The sequence below is a fragment of the Lates calcarifer genome, linkage group LG9 (assembly GCF_001640805.2).
Source record: "Lates calcarifer isolate ASB-BC8 linkage group LG9, TLL_Latcal_v3, whole genome shotgun sequence".
Classification (NCBI taxonomy): Eukaryota; Metazoa; Chordata; class Actinopteri; family Centropomidae; genus Lates; species Lates calcarifer.
In genome coordinates, this window is record NC_066841.1 from 11,062,182 (window position 1) to 11,082,572 (window position 20,391).

Below are 20,391 nucleotides of genomic sequence, written 5' to 3' on the forward strand. Positions count from 1 at the left end.
AGCTGATGTTTCCCACTGAAAACTTTCCCAAAGCTGCAAAAGTCACCTTACTCTCAGGTTTTCTCACATGCACTAGGAATGTTGGACTGTATATACATGTAGGGGGTATTACAAACATTCAGTAATTCATAGTATCTTAAAGCCTCTAAAGGCACTGAACCGAATCAGCTGGAGACGCATGAGACTGGCTCATTTTCATCAACAGAGTTTAGTCTCCCCCTTGTGGCTAAAAATTTAATGTTTTTGCAGACTGCTGTATCTTGCTTCTTTTTCTGTTTCTTGTCCTTCTCGTCCAGGTTAACCTTTGCAGACCGTGACATTTCCATTTGGATCATCTGAGGAAAATGTCTGCACAGCACAACAGTTCAAGGTCAGGGGCAAAAGGCTGGCATGAAGAAATCACACCACAAACAATAAGAACCAATATGTAGAATTGAGAATGAGTTGCTGTGAGAAAATATAAATTTATACACTTTATGACATTTATTCTTAGTTAGTACCTTCATCACAGATCAACTGGATGGTTAATTCAGCACGAGTCCAGAGATGAATTTCACTTTGTTTAGAAACAAAGGCACAGTGGGGCCCTGTGAATCCCATCTGAGATGATGCCTTCAGCACTTCCTCAGTGCAGCCACATGGTTTACTAAGGAAATAAAAAGTCATCTGAATAACCTTTCCTCCACTGAAATGAAGTGACCAACTTCATTCTTCCATGCCAGTCACAGATCTTTACCTCAAAGTTAAAACTTTGAAGACTAAATGAGAATAAAAGGAGTCCAAGACTCTCAATCCCCTAAAATGTTGATTTCACTTTGCTATGTAGTTTGTTGACTGGTGACACATCACAGATGTATAGGCTCTTGATTCGAGAAAAAATCCCTGCAAATACACTGAGTAAAATTAGAACAGCCATGAACAGCTATAATGTCTGGGAGACATTTTGCTCTCTGATTTGTTTCTGAATGAGGTAGCCCTGATTTGACACAAAAACTCAATCTTGTTGAATAATTAACTCCACAAATTACACATAATAGCAAAATCTTATAATTAAAAAGAAATTATAGCAATAGAGTGAAGGCTTGGCAGTGAGTCTCCAGCCAATGATCAGCCTCATGACTGGCATTTGTTTTGGAATATTTTACTGTGCAATCAGAGGAGAGTAAATTTATTGGTTGTCTAACTGCACTGTACTTGACAAGAAGCTTATCTGACATGACATTTTTCTGTATTTTACATACATCCATATATATCTCATGGCACTTTTAGCGTGCTATAGTATTGAATCAGAACTTTATGACTTTATTTTATCAACTGGGTTGAAGGTGTTAACCCCTCCTAAACATTTACTGTAGGTCTTACATTAGGATATTCGTGAATAACACTAATAACTACCACACACACACACCACACACACACACACACACACACACGCTTTGTCATGAACAGCCAGCAGCTGACGCCTGTAGTTTCACGAGTGGATAATGCTGTTGCGTTCAAGACCGCGGGGCTTCACGGTAATTACTCCGCTTCAATGGGTTTAACCATGAGCCTCTAACCCGTGACGGTCATGAGGGTATTCTGCCCCTCTCTGCTCTCCGGCACACCGAGGCAAGATATTTGAAGAGTGAAATAACACCGAGCTTCGAAGAGGCAGTCGGTTTTTGAGACGCCATCCCAGCCAGAGGAACTGTTCTCTGCAATCTAATTATCCAATTTGGTAAGATTCTGCTTTTTTTTTTCTTTCAGCAGAGGTAGTCCTGTTAGATATACTGTAGAATATTTTGTACAGTGTAAAGACTTAGACTACTTTTGCATAATATTATTGTCACCTGAGCTACGATAGCCTGTTGCTACCTGATCAGACAAGACAAATAGATGCTTCAGTTGCAGCCATTAGCATGAACTGATTCTGTGGTGCTGCAACAGGTGATGCTGTTACAGTTAGGATGACTTCATTAGAGGAGATCCACTTTAAAATACTGATTTATGGATGGATGATCTAGTTTGCTGTCTGTTTCACAACCTGTTCATTTATACTTACCCTGCCCAGATGTCACTTTTTAAATGCCTTTTCAACCCTAATTCTAGCTGTAACAAAAATATATATAGTAAATATTATACATTTTTACAATATTTGAGCTTTCCTAACCCTTTATCTTAATGGGAGATAATATACAATAGAAAAGAATATTCAGAAATCACTTGAACAGTGCACAGCTTCATGGTTAAGTGTGTTAATTATTTGACCTGCATTTAGATGTATATATCCATGTACTGTATATGCATCCTGCTGTGGGAATAATGTTGAGTGTTACTCTTAACAAAATCATATTTAATGTTCAATGTAGGAAACTTATTGTATACTTGACATGATAGATTATGTAGGCCATTCTTAAACTTCATTTACATAATGACAATTTTTAAATATCACCCTGTCACTACACTGTACTGTAAAATGCTTCTCTGCTGACTTTTAGCTTGATGCGGTGTAATCGAACAGACGGAATGCCTCGTGGAGACTTCAACATTTATTTTGCCAGCAGCAGACGAGGATTTGTCAGAGCTGAGGAGTATGTGTATCTGTTTTCTTTTAAAATCAGGGTCAGGGGTCAACGCCTTGGTTGTACCATACCGTGTTTTGCATTCTGATATAAATTGTTGTTATATGAATGCATTGTGTATAATCATAAATAATGCTAAAATGTTCTGTATGTCTGTGGTAATGCAGGGCAGTGGGCATAGCTCTTCTGGTGGTCATCCTGGCAGCTCTGCTCATCCTGGGCTGCTGGTACTTCAAAAAGAGAAGTGGCTACAAAATAATCAGGGTGGGACCATCACACAAAGAAAGAAAGCATCAGTCTTCATATTTTCCACTTAAATTGATGATTATCTGTTATTTTAACAAATAAAAGCAGATATTACATGGGTCTGCAAGATTCCATGCATGCTATAAAGTGATTTCCACACTTCAACTCATAATGATCTTACAAGATCTTTGTTCTATTGTGCCCCCCTCCCCCCCAAACTGGATCACTCTGTACTAATTTCTCACTCTTTCCCCACCCCTCCTCACACATCTCTCTCTCCCCTGCAGAGTCCTAGGTCAGGGTCACCAGGTTTCACAGGAGGCCAGTACTCAGAGGCAGGACCTTCAGCAGATAACAAGATGGCACTCACTGACTTCGGCAGCTTCCGACCTGTTGTGAGTGACTTAACACTCCCTGCAGTACATCCTGACATGTGTTTATAATGCCAGGGATAGCTGGATAGACAAAAAGTAATGATTTGTATCATTTTAATACATGACCAATCAACAATTAGCTGGTGAGCAAACTCAAATTCTGTGCAACCAAAAGTCCGTAACAGAGGGCACTTGTTCAGTACAAAGCCCCAGGGCTCTGAACGCAGTGTCGAGCATGTGAAGTTAATGCAATGGATGCCTGAGGGAGAGATTATTATGTCACCAGACTTGGGGTATTAAAAATGTTGCATTCCCAGGGGAGGTGTGTATTCACGTGTGCCAGAAAAGAGAAGGGGTTGGGGTGCGGGGTATGAGTTGGTTTCAGATCATATGAGGTGGTGCTGATCATTCCTTTCAGTCCCTTTCTACTATTCTACTGCAGCATTTACAGGAGTTATGGGAGTTTATTGATAGAAAAGTCTGAGATTGTTTAAACACAGTGTCTAAAGTTTCCAGATAAGATGCTGAATTTCATGTGCGTGAAATTAAAATTTTGCATTTGATATAATGATCAGCCATAAAAAAACAAGGTCAAGTAACACTGGTCTGAATTTTCAGTGCTGTATAAACATAGTAGAGGTTCAGTGAAAAAATAGGATTGTAATTTTAAGCTGTTTCATTTAAATGCATTTGTCCCACTCCTCTCCAGGTTCCTAATGCTCCTCCAGCCTACGAAAAGATTGCCTCAGGGCCCCTGCCTCCCCCCTATTCCCCCTGAGGGACGTCCGTAGATGATGTACAGATGTCTGAGGAAGAAAGGAAAATAATGGAGAACAAACTCTAAACTTCATCTGTTGCCTGATGTTAAGTGTAATCTGATGTCTCTGTCAATATAGTTACTAAAGCTTCATAGCTAAATATACCTATAGGTGAAACAACATAATTTCTCACTTTGTAAAAATTATTCATATGTATGAGCACAATGTATATACTCTGGGTTCTTTCAATAAACAATAAAAAATGATTTCACTAGGAGCCTGTGTAGGAAAGCAGTTCAAACGCAGTGGTTGGGGACAGTCGCACTGTTTATTTCCATGCAGTAATGTCCACATTTCTTCAATGAAAATGTACCTAGTAAATATTTTTTGAAAAATCTATATGGTAAAAATAAATAAATGTGACTTCAAAACATTTTATATGGGCTCAAACATGTAGTACAAATTCATCTATTAGTTTGTTTATATTTCTAAAAAGTAAAATGTAGTTCTCAAACAGTTACTAGTTGAAAAAAGGACAATGTGACAAAATCTGGATACAGACAGTTGTATTGTTCAAACTGACAGATAAAGTAGAGCAAGTTGTACTAATGAGTAGTATCCCAATTATTACTTATTGAAGCAGTATCTAATGGCATTGAAAAGTATTACAAAAGCTCGAGTTGAAATTCATTTTATCCATCCTCCCATTTTCTACTGATTTGTTACGACAGTTGTCATTACTGGCCATGAGGTTAAAAAAAGGAAAATCAAGAGTCCATAACATTCATATGAGGGCAACCTCAATAGTTTTCACACGAGAAAACCATCACAGTATACATTTCCAGTATGTCTGATTGAGCATACAGTTTGCCTATAAGATTATCTAACCAGAGGGTAAAACCTACTGCATCCTAAATGCAAGTTACGAGTCAAACTACAGCTGGAAAACAGTTCTTTAAATAGTCCCAGTACTACTACAAGCGATGGGATATGAGCCCTGCTGAAACTAAGCAGCTGAAAAGTGGTGTCAGAGTCCTCACTTAGCTAGCAGTCTCAGTAAATTGGTTCACTTTGTGTCTGCCTGCGAAGGCGGTAAAGAGGAATCATGTGTGTGTAGTGCTCCAGTGGAACTGTTGGGGGACCCCACCAACGCATCCAGTGGTTTGGGGCGGGCAGTCAGCTCTGCTGTATTGACCTGGCACTGAGCTGTGCTCAAAACGGCACCATCAGGACTAATTAGTAGCTTGGATGCTACATTGGTATGAATACCTAAGGCTGAAGTCTGCAGAGAGTGCTTTCCAAATGCTTGACTAGTCAGAATAACAGGTGGGTGGATGGTGCTGTTTGTCTTCAGTGATGGGATTGGTTGAGCTGGAGTGATTATTACAGTGCTGCTGGATGGAGGAGAGGTCACCACAGGTGCAGTTTCAAAGGTGTTGACAGTGCTTCCGATTGGCGGAACTGTAGCAATGGGCAGCGTCTGCATCCTTGACACCGCGCTTACGATGGGTGGGACAGCCACTGTTGGCAATACTTGTGTTCGTGTGCCAGCAAGCACTGGCTGCATGACTGCAGGCACCTGTTTTTTTATTGATGTGCTGCCTAGTCCCGTATGCAGTAAAGCTTGTGATAGAGCAGTGGAGGGTGCTGCGATCCTAACTGCTGTCTGCTGGGGCTGTATGCCTGGGCCCGGGGTTGTCACTGAAACCACCTGCTGGGCAGAAGGAGAAGGATGCAAAGGTGCGCCTGCTACCAGAGGCGCTGCGGCTGAGGAGAGGGGAGTTGGAACTGGTATGACAGGACTGGGCAGGGACACAGCTGATGGGCTGGGTAAAACAGGTAAGGATGATAGAGGTGCTGACAATCTGGGCAAGGGGTGCGCTACTCCAGGCAAAATGGTGGATGAACATTCAGCTTGCGTGGGTGTACCTGCACCTAACCTGATTGCAGCCAGTGCTGAACCAAAAGCAGGGGTGCTGGTTACAACTGGGGAAACTAGGGATGGTACACTGCCTAACCTTGGTGGGGATGAGACCAGAGTGGGTGTACCTACAGGAGCTGATGCAAAGTTACCAACCTGCACAGCTGGAAATCTCGGCAGAGCAGACACCACATTTGTTTTACTGGGTAACAACGTTGAGCCTAGGCCAGGTGTTCCTGTTAGTCGGACTGGCGCGACATTGGGCGTGGTTGCTAGCAATGGTGGACCAACGGCAGGTGTGCATGCTACAAAAGGAGAACTTGCGGCTGGTACACCAGACAGCCTGGCTGGGGTCTGGGGTAAAACTGGTGCTCGAGGGGCTACAGTGGCATAGCTTGCCCCTTGTGGAGGTACTGATGGTCCAGGGCCGGTAGCGCTGGCAGTAGGCACTTGTTGTGGTGCAGGGCTAGAGATGATAAGGACATGACTGCCTGGACCCAAACCCTGGGGAGGGACTACAAAACGAGCGCTGTTAAGAAGGATCTGTGTGCCAGCAGCAAGGGGCGTGGAGGTGTTGATGACTATCCTCTGCTGGATTGTGCCAGTAGCAGAAGTGGTGGGTGGGGTACTGTTGGTTGTAAATGAGGAGATGGGTGTGTGGGTTTTATTGAGAGCCACTTGAGAGGAAGATAAGAAGGAAGTGGCTTCCTCACAGATGCTGCTTTGGATATTAGAGTGTTGACGGATGAGAGCAGGCGTTGGGATTTGGGCTGGGCTACTCTGCACGGTAGTGGTTACCTGAGCAGGAGAGCTGCCGGACGGTCCACCTGCGCGCATATCGAGGTCCGTCTTGGTCATGTTTCCTGCTGGCAGAGTGGCAGTAAAAGATGTGGATGCGGATGAGCCTGTTTGGGAGATCATGGTGAAGGAAGGGGTACTCTGGAGTTGAGAGCTGGTGGTCAGAGGAGCGTGAGAAGCAAGCTGGGGAGAACATGCTGTGATGGTATTTGAACTTGTGACCGGGACCAGTCCAGAGGCGGTGGATGCTGGACAGCCTGCATCTGAGACAGACATTGGTGTGCTCTTAGAAGGGGAGCGGGACAGGGCACCAATGGTCTGTCCAATGGTTGTTGTCTTCCCTGACAACTGGATTTGAGCCCCTGGAGACACATAAGAAAAACATTTTAGTCAATATCTCAGTATTGATCATTTGGGTTGTATTTGGGGTATATGTATTGCTACTATAATAAACAATTTAAATGTAGGATGGGTTTCTTGGTCTATTAAAAGTAACAGTAGTTTATCTGTGGCAACTATATTGTTTGCACTTCTTACTTGTCCTCCATGTTGACAAACTATCCACTTTATCAAAGCATCATTTGTAAAACTGGCACAAGCTGTGAGCTAATAGTCATCTAGTTTCTAACCAAATCTTAATTTTGTTTTTACGCCCTATGTACACCAAACAAACACTGATTTATTCATGAGCTTGAAGATTGGCACAGACCCTGGCTTATGATTTATAGCTTGAATATAATACTCAATATATTTCTTACTTTTATGCCAACACTGGATACTGCAGTGCCGAAGTCTATGTCTATGTGTACAAATTAATTACATCTCATCGTGGCAAAATTTACAGACTGAATCAAAGACAAGATACAGCAGACTTTATGAGAATTCCAGTAAAAGATCACATCATACAAACCCACCTGAGGGCAGACTGATGTTCTTGACTGTGCATAATGCCTCTGAGTTACCACTGACAATAGGCTGACCTGGACTCAATCCCATCTTTAGAGTCTGACTTGACAATGAAGTGGTCAGCAGCTGTGCACTAGCCCCTGTTGCCATCGCCTGCTTTGGAATGCTTCCCATGAATGTGGTGGAAGATGTTGCAGCGGGTTGGCTGATGAACATGACCCGTGAGCTAGGAAGTGATTTTGTGGAAGAGGGTGTGCCTTTTGATAAGGCCACGTTTGAGCTGGAGGAGGAAGAGGGAGTAACCAGGATGAATTTAGTAACTTGGGATCTCTCATCTGTGCTGACCCGTTTCACACCGGTCTTGCCGATAACCTCTGCCTGTGTGAGCCCCTGGGGAACACTGGAACTGCTCAGTGATGGGACGACGACAGTGTTTTTAACTAACGAGGCTTGAAAATGAGAACCAGCCCCAGCCGTCTGCGCTAGCTGGCCGATCTTTGTTGCAACCGCAGAACAAGCAGAGGTGTTGGAGCCTTGACTTAAAGCAACAGTCGCGCCTGCAGTCTGGCCTCCTGGGCCTGTGACTGGAATGCTACCAGTGACTGCAGTGTGCATGGTAGTTGTGACAGTGGAAGGGGACTTTAATACTGAAAGGGTCTGCTTCTGGGGTTGCGCTACTGAGATACTTGTCACTGCTGGGATGGTGCAAGGGGAAGTCTGAGAGGGAGCAGAAGGAGAAAATGTCGGCGAAGTTTTGGATACGAGGAAGGCTTTAAACTGAGGTGAGATGGTGATGACTGGACTGGTGGGCAAGGAGCCAAGTGCACTCTGGTCTGTGGATGCCTGAACTTTGACGATGCCTGTGTTTCCTCCTCTAGTTGTTACCAGGATGGACTGTGAGTCACGGATACACACAGTCTTAAGCTCCTGCTTAGGATCAGCAGATTTAATAGGCTCAGTAGAAACTGCACTGGAAGGAGTTGTGATGGGTGAGGGGTTTGGTGTGACACCTTGTGGTGCGCTAGCTTGGGGACTGCAGGCTTGTGCCCCCTTAAAGCCTGCTGAGTTTAGGGTCCCCTGTTGCTGACGAGGGGAAACAGAAGGAGAGGGGGTTCTCACTGTCCTGGCATCTTTTAGAGGAGCCACTTGCTGAACTGGGATTCTGTTTTCAGGAATGGTGAATCCAGGCACATTGGTAGACATACATAAGGAGCTGGCCACTTTAGAAACTGGGACCTGAATGCCCTTTGATTGTTGTTGATGTAGAGAAGATGTCTTTTCTTCAGTCTTATGAATAAGAAGGTTAGAGGGAAGAATCACCACTTGCTGCATGACTTTCTCCCCAGTGTTCTGCTTCATGACAGGATGAACAGAGATCTTGACTGGGCTGCTGCTGCTGCTGCTGTCTTTCCTTACAAGGTGACCCAGCCCCTCAGGTACCTTGTACACCACTTGGACAGGACTTTTTGGTATAGTCTGGGTTGGATTGGCCTGTGGTGATTTAACAAGAGCTGCCGTCACTGTGGCCATTCCTGGCTGTTTGTGTACTTCTGTCTGTTGGTGTCCTTGTACCTGCGTTTGTTGTGAGTTCTGCTGAGAACTGGATGGAGAAGTTTGTGCTTTTGAAAGTTTTGTGGTAGTTGCTGCAGAGGTAGGCAGGGAGACCAAAGACCCTTTGCTCTGTCTATCAACATTGTTGACCCCTAGGCAATCAGCAGGCCGTTTCATTAAGGTCACTTTGTTTCCCACACTCTTAGCCAGCAGGGTGGGGATGGGCGTGTAGCCCTTAGGTAGTCCAGTGGTAGGGTGGAGGATGGTGGGTCTGGGTGACAGTGAAGTCTGGGCCGGCAACCCTGATGCCCATGCTGAGTTTGAATCCCTGGACTGATTTGATGGGATCACTTCAGATCTGGACTGTGGCCCAGAGTCAGCGGTAGAAGGAATGTTACCGCTTCCAGTCTGAAGTCTTGGCAGCAGACCGACCCCTTTCTCTGTGCTGGCCTGAGGGTGTTTCAGGTGGATGGGAGGTACGTAGGTCACCGTTCTCTCTCCAGCAGAGTCTGCTGCAAACTCCCTGGTGCTTGCTGAGAACATAATAGAGAAATCTATTAGGGTTGCATGGATTAATTAGACTGGTTCAACAGACAAGCTGTGACATTTATTTTAATTCTTCTGGGACAATTAAATAAAATCAGAGCTGTGTCTCTTAACTACACAGCAGCCAACAAAAAGAGAACAAGGAAAACACATTTTGAATCTTTATCATTACATTTCACTGACCAAAATGCAAATGTTAGATTCTAGTTGAATTATTTTACCTCCACTCCAAAGACCTCTGGGTACCATATGTTCCAGATCTTCCTCTTCTGATCTTCTGTAATGATCTGTGAGTGAAAACACCTCCTTCCCCAGACTCCTCTCTTCATCTTCATCTTCATCCGATGATGATGACGAAATACACTCCTCACGCACAAAGTTACTGTACTCAGGGTGCTTCTTGAAATCATCAAATTCCTTCTTCAAACGAAGCCTGATACAGACACAAGAGACGGAATAACAGAGAGGGGATTTCTTTCTAGTGCAACAACGATGATATGATACCAAGAGCAGTTTGATCAAAGTTGTGGTTATTATGCTTTATGCTCAAATGGAACAAGCTAGCAAACTAAGCATTATAATCAGGACAAAACTTGATTTAATAGAGTTGTTATTTAAATGTCAAATAAGTTAGACCTGTTCCTTTGGTAGGCTTTAACAAGTTTGGGTTCCCAGGGTGAAAGCTCATTCAGTAGTCTGATTAGAGTGCTGTGGAGGTCTTTCACTGCTTCTCTCCTATAATACCACCGGCCCTGTCAGTTCAAACATGTAAAAGAAACCTTAGTCCAGTCACCAACATTAATGTGAGAAAATGTATGTACATATTATATTCTCCACTAAATACAGAGGGCACTGGGGCATGTGAGTAAATTATCTGACTGTTACCTACCAGTCTCTTTTTGGTGCTCTCCAAGTCATCAAGCTCATCCTCTGTCTTACTGATCAGCTCTCGCAACTCCTCAAGACTAGTGCATACCAACTACAGAGGACAGATAACAAACTGAGTAAGAGTATCTTAATTACAAGAGAAAAGAAAACATAAGGGCAGAACAGTTGGTGAGGGTTAAATCATGACCTCAAAAATGGTTACAGAATTAATATAGCATTAAAAATACACTGCTATAGAAGTGATTGTATATTTTAGCATGAGTGGGACTACCTTAAATGATGGTTCAACTGGAGGTTCATCTTTAATTTTCTTTGAGGTTTCGAGTTTTTTTCCTGTCAACAAGAATACAAATACAGTCACTGAGCCAACAAATTACTACTCAAACAAATAAACTGAATAATAAAGTAAATTTAGAAACTAAGCCATATGGTAGTGTAGTAATGAATGCACACTGACAAATAAAGATGATGCAATACCAAATGAAACCAGTGGACTGACATCAACATTGAGCTTTTTCTCACCTGCTTTATGTTTTTTCTTCTTGTCCTTCCTCTTGATGGTTGTGTCAACTCTCCGCACTGCAGACTTGGCAGCATCAGCTGGGAACAGCCTCATCCTGTCCACGTGCTGCAGCTGCTTGTGCTCTCCTTTCACCCTCAGCAGCTGTTCCCTCCCTCGCTTTTTCTTCCGCTTTTTTTTTTTAGTCCAGATTTTGTCATTCACCCTCTCTTCACTTGAGTTTTGAGTGCTCTCAGAAGACAGCTGTGTTGCTAGCCCTGATGTGCCACAGCAGCAGTCGCACTCCTCAGATTTAATGTTACTAGTTTTGCTTTTACAACAGTCCAAACAGGAGGATCTTTGGCTTCCCCGACTGGGACTTTCTCCCTCCATTTTGAGCCCTGCCGATTTGGTTGGGGAGGCCAGACTCACTGAGCGAGCTGGGGACCTGCCTGTGTAGCTGTGCTCCCCTACACTCAGACAGGGCTCCTGGGTCTCTGCTTCAATGGTGCGCATTGAGGACAATGAGAACCCCTGCTCCTGTTTTAGTCTCTTGGATTGATGCTCCATTTCTACAGTCTCTTCCTTAAAGATCATTTTCACACCACTTCTTCCTGTGGGACTAGTGTGTGAAAGGGATAAGGAGTTAGTGTGTATTTTTAAGTCCAATTTAGAGTCTTCACAGGAGTCTCCATCAGAGGACCATGATTCAGATCCCTCCTCCTCCTTTGGTGACCATGATTTAAACCTTTTTTTATCTTCCTTTCCATCCCCATTTTCCCTTTTGAAAACCCCAAGTGTCTCTGCTCTCCCCTTTCCAAAATCATCAGACTCCCCTGTGTCCATGGAGCCTCCATAACAATCCATGTCGCTTTTATTCCCTTCGGCCTTCATTCCATCCGACTCATCGCCCTCTGTCCCTGGCTCAATTTCAACCCTTTTTACCCATTCAGAGGGGAAAGGGAAAGCTGGGGGTGTGCTGGGGCTCTGGCAGTAGATCCTCAAGTCTGCCCCGCAGAAATGTGGGAAATGTATATAGGCATTCTCCTTGCTGTCGTAGCCCAAAATAGACTCCCTACACTCATGGATAGGCTGGGCAAGCACAGCATCCTGCACAGCCTTCTGTGTCTCATACACATGATCACACAGCCCTTTCAGAAGCCATACTCGCTGGTAGAAGGACAGCAAGTGAAAAGGTTTCTCCTCCAAAGGACTAACCTCCCCAAGGATGCTGAAAAATTGGTGGCAGAGACCCAGCTGCTCGGCCCGACCTGGCTGATCGTGGGAGGCACCGACAACTCGATACCAGCCCATGACCCGCTGCCTGAGCTCTGACTCCCAGCGGCGGTAAGGCAGTGTGGGCCGGCGGTGTAGAGTGGCCCTCCGCTGAGGTGGGGACAGTAGGGAAGACATGATTTTAGAGAGCAGGAGGCTGCAGCGGGGCATGAGTAAACAACGCTCCAGCTCAAAAAATACAATCTCTGGGAGGTTAAGGGCAGTCTGAGCCAGACAGAGGAAATGCCCAATGGCAGGGAGTTCCCAAAGTGTATCCACAGTGTGGGGGGAAGCCTGTGACAGCAGAGTCTGCTCCCACTCTTCCACCTCTTTGGCTGACATCTCCTCTGCCTCTTTCTTCTCAAGCTCACGTTGCCTGAAAAGTCAGAAAACATATGTAGATTGCTGGCTGGTACACTTTTGCACCACATGCAAAACAAACTTCTTTTATACTCTATAAAAAAAATCTACTTATGACAGCAACTTTTAATCTTCTCTGCAAAAAATTCTCTCACCTTTTCTCTTCCTTGGCCCGCTGCTGCTCTTCTAGCCGTAAGGTCTGGACCATGATAGACTCGTGCCCGCCAACAGTGATTGTAGCCAGGCTTCGAGGCGCCAGTCTCCTCCTGGTGGAGGTGCCCCCTGATCCCCGCTCCTCCTCTGCACCAAAACGTCCTTTAGAAGTCACTGCCAAGGTTGTCTTCTCTCGCAGTGTCCTTGTTGGATAGAAGGAGAGGAAAACCAGATGTGTCAGTATGATAACAATCATGTAACAGATATACTAGGTACACTTTACAATTGTGCAGTATAGAAATACTGCCTAGCAATAACGTCTAATGGTCAGTTTTAAAAAACAGCATCTACTAATTACATGTAATCTAATAACCTTGTCTTGAAAAATTGCCCGCTACTCAATTTACATTATGTTTACCTGGATAGCAAAGTAAGCTTCTGCTCCAACATGATTTCCAGCTTTTGAGCTTGTTTGGAGATCCAGTGGTCCACCCCATGGTAGCGATAACAATTCTCCAACATCAGCCTGAAGTCTGCGACAAACTCTGTTATGGTCTCATACTCTTGGTTAATGAACTTTTCCTCCATCCTCCGCAAGCACATCGACTGCCTGAGCTGTGCCTGACCACGCCCCCGTACACCTCCAATACCATGCTGGGCCTCCTGGTGGCCGATGGGATGGAGGAATGGGGTGGTGATCCCTTTGTGCTTGTCCAAGAGAAAGCCAGTGAATATCCTATAAGCTTGCTGGACCTCATAGTTCATATCCTCCTCGAAGCTATTGCTGTTGGTGGAAATGCAGACCTCAGGCAGAGAGAGGTCACTGTTAGAAAACTCTGACATGCCATCATTGCTTAGAGCAAGGTGGTCACCCTCAGCAGTAACATCTCCACTGTCACCAGGACAGTGCAAGGCTACCATAGTCTCAACTTCACAGGCGCCATTACTAAGCCCATCCTCAGTTATTACCAGGTCTGTGTCTTCAGGGCTGCTGCTCATCACTTTGGATTGTGAAGACATGATGTTTGATCTTGGCTGCTGTGGTGCTGAGGCTTGGTCAGACACACCCAAATCGTGATTGAGGAACACTGGTTGGCTACAAGCTACTGTGATTTGGTTTGTCATATCCTTCTGATCCATGGTGCAGCCACCTGAACTGGGTAACAGGTGTCACCTATGGTGAACTTTGATGTTGTAAATACCACTCCGACATAGTTTCGATGTAATGGAAACCTAGAACAACACAAACAGAGTAGCATAAAGCTATAAAATTAAACAACACAAACTAAGTGTGTGTATTGCCAGGTCAAAAAGAGATTAGAGTTGAGAAATGAGGTGTTCATACCTAACAAACCTAAGATCGGTGGAATTCCTTGTAATTTCTGTCATGGCAGGTGCTCACATTATTACAGCCACATGATGAAACGCCAAGGTGTTTACCTCGTGTGACTGTGTCCAAACTACCAGCAGCTGAAATTACTTTAACTGCTTGCCTGATCTTCGCAAACTTTTCCTTTCCCCAGGATCAATGACTAGCTAGCTTAAAGTTAACTAGCTAACATCGAGCTAGCAACTAACGGTAGTTAAAACAACGAGTAAACAAAGTTTCTGTCTGCTTGCTCATAGAGAGAGCTACAGTGCACTCCCTTATCACGTCTGATTCCTGATCACGTGCAAAATAAGACCAAAACACACTGACCAGAGGCAGAGCTTGGTTGCTTAAACAACAAACCTCGACGTTTTCAGTGCGGCTCCAGACACGCACCAGGCAAGACCGCTTCTAGCAAGCTTAGCAGCCACGACAGCTTGCTAGCTGGGTTAGCTTGCTATTGTCTCCAATCTGCGGCCTGCAATTGCTGCGTTCGCTGTCCATAGTGAAAATTTTGTAGCAACTGAATGTCCGGCATATAAAAAGTTATGCAGACATCACATGTCGTCAGCGCACGGAGTGATGTCAGAGACAGCAAGATGGCTAAAGGAGCGTTAGCCGGAGTAACACTAGCTGATTGTCCGACAATGCGTAACTGTTCATTATCACTAGCCATCCAGCTAACCAGCTAGGTTTGCAAGTTGACAGCTACTTTATGACACTTAAAATATGCTAGGTTCACTTCAGAGACAAATTTGTGTCATATGTCAAATATCTTCTGAACCTTGTAAGGTTACAAAAAGCTAGTAATCGAGTGCTCTGGCTTTGCTTCAAGACTACTGAACCGTCCACTTCACTTCCACTGCGTGCGCCCGATGCAAATGTGCGCAGCCTGACGTAGCCAGCTGGTCGTCTGTCACACCAATTTTTTTTTATTTTTTATTTTTTTATTTTATTTTTTTTTTGTTCTGGGGATAATTTTGATACACACCCACTTTACTATGTACTATAGTAAAGTATAGTACTTTTTTAGGATTATGCCACCCATTGTCACTGAAACAAGAGCATCTCGAGACAGCTGTCATTTTTTAAAAAAAATGAAAAAAATGCACATGATTGATAAGATTACAACAACGATTCAACACCATCATAGAGTTTAAACATTCATTCATAACTTAAGAGCCCAAGTGTCTTTCATTGAGGCTCAGGAAACACAGCAGGTACTGCTCTATACACAGTAAAGCCGCACACATGTCTCACTTGTAACCGCTAGATGTCACTATTCACCAATGAACGACAGACAGACGAGCGTCTGAGGTCTTTACATAATGGATGCGCGGGTGTTATGGAGACAAAGCTTTGCCCGTTACTTTATTTCTCAGGTAGCTCCTAACCACAGTCTGTTTATCGCACCCAAAAGGCTCCACTGCATGGCTATTCTGGTGATAATTATATTTGGGGGTAAGTTTATGTCAATCCTAGTGCAGAAGTCAAGAATTTGTAAACTACCTCGGAGAGCTGAATGCCTGACAGACCAGTATCAGGGCAGAGAGTGCCAAAATGTTGTGCTTTGGCCACTGTGTAAGCCTACACTACTGCAGGTTGAGGTGAGGATGTGCAGATTTAGAGATGTTTACCACCAGAGTTGTGTGTTAAACAGTGTCCCTATTCCCCCATATTCAGCACCAGTCGTTGTCTTATTATATCTGTCATGTCTATTAGCAAAGTACAGGACTCACAGCATCAGGGAACCGAGCAGATGTATTATTCTCTTATAGTGACATCTATAGACTTGCCGGTGGCGCATCGAGGATGTCTCCAGCTGGGACAATGGTTAATTAAGCAGTTATGCCACGAGAGGCCTGTGCTTTACAGTGATTTTAGTTCTGCTAGAAGGTATTGTCAGGCAAGGGGGTTTTCATTCCAATGTGGTAGGCCTCCTTGTTGATGCACAAATACTTTGAGGGACAAAGACACAGCCATGTCCTTAGGGAAGGGTTTAAGTATTCGTTGTTTTGGATTATATTTTTGAAACAGTGTACAATTTAAAAAAGGAGTGAGGAAAAGGAGGAAGATTTGCTATTTGAAATGTACATATATATAGCCTACAAATCACCATTATGTTCCTGTGGTAACAATATATTATGGACTGTCCATGACAAATGCATATACACTATATTTCATTAATGATACTCTTCCATTCAGTTAACCTGTACTAAAAGTCATTTTGTATTAAGGAAAATGCAGTTCAAAGGGCTTTACATAAGGCGAATGGAATACATAACAACATTTAAAACTACAAAATAATTTTGAACTGAACAGTACAAATAGACCAAAAAAAAACAAAAAAACAAAAAAAATAAACAGTGTCAACAGCAAAAATATGTTGCACCAATACAGAAATAAAATGCCCTGCAGAAATGAATCAATCAAAGGTTCAGGAAGTGTTTACATTTTTATTTTAAAATGACTAAAGTTCAGGCATAGTGAATGTAGTCATGAAGTTGGATCTGTCTGTGTGCAGCTTAGCAGCTAAAATCAGCTTCACCCATTTTGGCTCTGACTCAAGGCACTAGTCCTGACTGCTTCCTGTAAAGATCTAAGGGCCCTAGGAGGTTAATTTCTCATGCATATCAGGGATGTATTTGACCATAGGCCATTAAGTGATTTCTAAACAGACAACGGCACTTTAAAATCAATTCTGTAACTAACTGTAAGCCAGAGTAAAGATTCAAGAGCCAGAGTAAATGGCTCAGCTTTACTGTTTTGTGTTTACACTATGGTAGCAGCTTTCTGAATGTGCTGCATTTTTGTAATTGTGAAGACAAGAGACTTAGTCTTTAGACTTAAGTAGGTTAAAACCATAATGTACTACTATGCAAATTTAAACAAAACTGGATAACCAACCGGACAAAGTGGGGAAAATAGGAATGTGCACAACTAAAGAGCAATATCAGCTGACATGTCCTTAAGGTGAGCTCTGTTTCATAAGTTGATCCTGAGGCCCTGTCTTGTGTCAAAATCTAGTTTTAAGACCATCAGATGATATCGATACAAATTATGAGATGAAATTGTGTTTGATCAAGTTACCACACAGCAAATCTTTGATTCCAGCGCAATGTTCTAACATAGGATACACAGGGGAAGGGAGAGGGGAAGGTTAATAAGGTCCCAGCAGATGATTTTGTCCTGGGGCTGACCCAGTAATGGAGTATTTAGATGTTTTGGTTAAATAAATGTTGCAAAATGTAATACTCCAATACAAAGTTAAAGTGGTTAACAGCTGTCACAGAAATGTAGTGGTGTAAAAAGTTCAATAATTACTTCAGAAATATAGAATGAAGAAGTACAAAGTAGCACTATAGGTATCTCAAAGTTGTACTTAGGTAATGTATTAGAATAAATAGTTGCGTTCATAACTTACCCATCCATGCAGTCATATTGGGATGGGGGCAGTTACTCTACTGACAGGAAGAATAGAAATTACATATAAAAACTACTGGTCTTGTCTTGTCGCCAGACACACAACAATACAAGTATACTACTGTACTATAAAGGCCTTCAGACATGGTCCAGTGTGTTTTATTTTTGTTTAACATTAAATAGAGAGCTGTGCCTTTAACTACAAACTGTGCTCGCTTAAACGTTATTTCGCGAGATTTGCTTGGCGCCGCGACCTCATGTGAGACACCTCCTGCGCGAGCCAGTCCGACGTTACCTCTGCAGAGGAAAACGCAATGGAGCCCTGAGCATTTTTTATTTCCATCTCCTTTGAAACCTGGAAAACAATACTCGCGTCCAAATACTGCTTTATTCGCTATTTATTTGAGGCGTAACAGGGCGGTGCAACGATGTGGATCCAGGTTCGTACCATAGACGGGAAGGAGACGCGAACCGTTGAGGATCTTTCTAGATTGACCAAAATTGAGTCTTTACGGTTGAAAATACAGGACATCTTCAATGTAAGCCCACAACAGCAGCGCCTCTTCTACCGAGGGAAGCAGGTAAACCCATTTTTTGTGTCACCCCGTCATGCACCAGTCGGGTTTTGGTGCTTTTGGCAGGGTTTGGTACTGGCGGAGAGTGAGTGGTCCTCTGGTGTTGTAGCCGTTTCGGACCCATGCGAGCTTCCTGTTTTGATGGGAATTCGCCCAATAGTTCTTGCGCAAGAGCCCGGGGTACGCGGTGTGCCAGCCCCCGGGAAAAAATCGGCGATGTTGACCGTGGATGTATGGTCAAGTTATGGACACGTTTCACGTTGTTTGGGCTGGTGCTAAGGAGACCTGCGTGCAACAAATGTCTCACCGCCGTAGACATGTTTGTTTACATTGCCGCGAGAGAGAAAAGAGAACATCGCCCTCTGTTTCCACATGTAGTCTCAAAGTAGTGCAGTGCACACAAAACAACCCTGCATCGCTCACAGATGTGAACTTGTTTAACCGAATTAACGGCAACCTGATTTGCACATGCGACAGCCAGTTGCCTTTTAAATATCTTATTATGTATTTGTAACATGTGGCACCAGGAGCTCTGAACCGTGCAGAGCCCATTAAGGGAGCCATCAGGCTTGTGCATGTGGTGTGATATGATGATCTTAATGATAATTTGCTGGAGGAGGGGACTCGTGGCTCCACGTGCCCTGACATCTAAAAGTAAGTGTAGTTGTGTTTACACCCTGGTGTCACTATGGTATGCACATGTTATTTACAGTGAGGACGGACAGGGCTGCCTGCTCTGAAGATGCACACCTGTCCTCTCGTGCATGGCCTGACAATTCAGTAGAGCACATGCAGCACACAGGTTTTTGTATTTAATCTAGGGCTGCTTCCACACACTAAGTCTTACTTCAGTACTATAGGTTTAGATTAGATTTTGATTTGCAAGGTTACAATTCAATATTTAGCATTAGTTATAATTTAACTACACACTTTAATATTTACACTAGTAATACATAACCAACATGATATATCCAGCAAACATATGTTTATATTCCTATTTCAGTTCACATTCAATGTAATTTAGGTACATAGTAGATAGATATCTTCTGGGATTCATGCTAGCAATACTTATTTGTTGTTTGGATTTACTACACCTTATACCTACCTACCTGTCTGATTACATCAACACTACAGCCTGCAGTTTATGCCTAAGCTCTTATAAGCGCTTTATCTCTCCACATAATAGTATCATGACAAAGCTCTCATATTAAGACACTGCGATTTGCAGTTGTCTTGTCTACATGAATGACGAGTTAAGAGTTTCTTTCACAGCATGAAACATCAAATGTTTGAAAACAAATACTGGTATTATATATTTCAAAATACTCAAAGAGTGTTGATTTAATGTGTCAAACATAAGTTTAACTTGCAATCGTGGTTTTCAGTGCTGCTGTAAATATTGTGATATTGATATCATGGTAATCTTTTGATAATCACTGCAGTACTAATTTTATCCATATTTCCCACCCTAACTTTTTATGATATGAATCATACAAACTAGTGCAAAAAAAACCACAATAATTATTCAAGGCTAAATTGAGACTAAAACAATATGACTTTTGTCTTGAGGTTACAATGAGGCTGGAATGTTAAGTTGCTGTCCTGGCAGGATGGTTAATTGTTAAATCATGTAGTGTTAAAAATGTGATGATTCTTATTGTGACCAGATGTTAGTGTACCTTTTCTCTCTCCTACATAGTGATTGAAAAACGTTCAGTGTCATTAGATGCCAGCAGTTAGGGAGGACAGTGGTGAGAAAACTGTGAGCTGCTGCCCTGAGATGGACACGTGTTTGTGTGCGCGTCATGGCGGATGGTTGCATGTGGCGTGCAGCGATTAAATCCTGTGGTTTACCTTTTAAACACACACAGGCATATTTTACGATCTACCACACACACACACACACACACACACACACACACAGACTCCTACTGTAACAGCAACTTTTAAAATAGTACATTCAGTCAATATTTGGAAAATGTATACCCTGAACCCTTAGATGAAGTCTGTATCATTCACGATTTATCTTCAGTTTGTTCAAATATATGAACATACAGTACATGAAAGAATCAAAATATAAAAGACAAAGACTGACTCACAGTATCTCTAACAGTCTGATGTGTGAAAGGTTACTGAAACCCACCAGTCGTTCTTCTGTCAGTAATAAGCAGAGGATTGTTGCTCC

The 20,391-nt window shown here is 43.2% G+C and overlaps 3 protein-coding genes across 4 annotated transcripts in view; 2 read left to right on the forward strand and 1 right to left on the reverse strand.

The window, feature by feature from the left end:
• Positions 1-1,427: 1,427 nt before the first annotated feature.
• Positions 1,428-4,208, forward strand: mlana (melan-A). The gene is made up of 5 exons (XM_018685211.2): positions 1,428-1,720; positions 2,481-2,573; positions 2,732-2,828; positions 3,098-3,205; positions 3,894-4,208. Exons 2-5 carry the CDS (start codon positions 2,485-2,487, stop codon positions 3,960-3,962), a joined length of 363 nt encoding a protein of 120 aa, XP_018540727.1. The 5' UTR covers positions 1,428-1,720; positions 2,481-2,484; the 3' UTR covers positions 3,963-4,208.
• A 43-nt stretch (positions 4,209-4,251) lies between these two features.
• On the reverse strand, positions 4,252-15,099 carry LOC108888958 (uncharacterized protein KIAA2026). Of its 2 annotated transcripts, none has more exons than XM_018685210.1 (10): positions 14,572-15,099; positions 13,258-14,072; positions 12,842-13,042; positions 11,075-12,702; positions 10,824-10,885; positions 10,554-10,643; positions 10,301-10,416; positions 9,886-10,097; positions 7,576-9,651; positions 4,252-7,023 (listed from the first exon to the last, which is right to left on the reverse strand). In XM_018685210.1, the coding sequence occupies exons 2-10, from the start codon at positions 13,977-13,979 to the stop codon at positions 5,009-5,011; spliced, it is 7,122 nt and encodes a 2,373-aa protein (XP_018540726.1). In that variant the 5' UTR covers positions 13,980-14,072; positions 14,572-15,099; the 3' UTR covers positions 4,252-5,008. The 2 variants fall into 2 exon arrangements, with proteins under 2 accessions (XP_018540726.1, XP_018540725.1); XM_018685209.1 differs by having other exon boundaries at positions 14,185-15,099.
• A 2,778-nt stretch (positions 15,100-17,877) lies between these two features.
• Positions 17,878-20,391, forward strand: part of LOC108888955 (E3 ubiquitin-protein ligase UHRF2) — a 30,278-nt gene continuing 27,764 nt past the window's right edge. Inside the window, 1 exon segment of the mRNA XM_018685206.2 lies at positions 17,878-18,212. Within this exon segment, the coding sequence (XP_018540722.1) occupies positions 18,060-18,212 (153 nt within the window). The 5' untranslated portion in view covers positions 17,878-18,059.

Excerpts from the sequence above, each read along its gene's own strand:
- LOC108888958 (XM_018685210.1), bottom strand. The coding sequence starts at position 13,979 with ATGGATCAGAAGGATATGACAAACCAAATCACAGTAGCTTGTAGCCAA. Across the intron at positions 13,043-13,257 it reads AAGCTTACTTTGCTATCCAG|GACACTGCGAGAGAAGACAA; the intron begins GTAAACATAATG and ends CTATCCAACAAG. Across the intron at positions 9,652-9,885 it reads CAGAGGTCTTTGGAGTGGAG|CAAGCACCAGGGAGTTTGCA; the intron begins GTAAAATAATTC and ends TTATGTTCTCAG.
- mlana (XM_018685211.2), top strand. The coding sequence starts at position 2,485 with ATGCGGTGTAATCGAACAGACGGAATGCCTCGTGGAGACTTCAACATT. Across the intron at positions 2,829-3,097 it reads GTGGCTACAAAATAATCAGG|AGTCCTAGGTCAGGGTCACC; the intron begins GTGGGACCATCA and ends TCTCCCCTGCAG. Across the intron at positions 3,206-3,893 it reads TCGGCAGCTTCCGACCTGTT|GTTCCTAATGCTCCTCCAGC; the intron begins GTGAGTGACTTA and ends ACTCCTCTCCAG.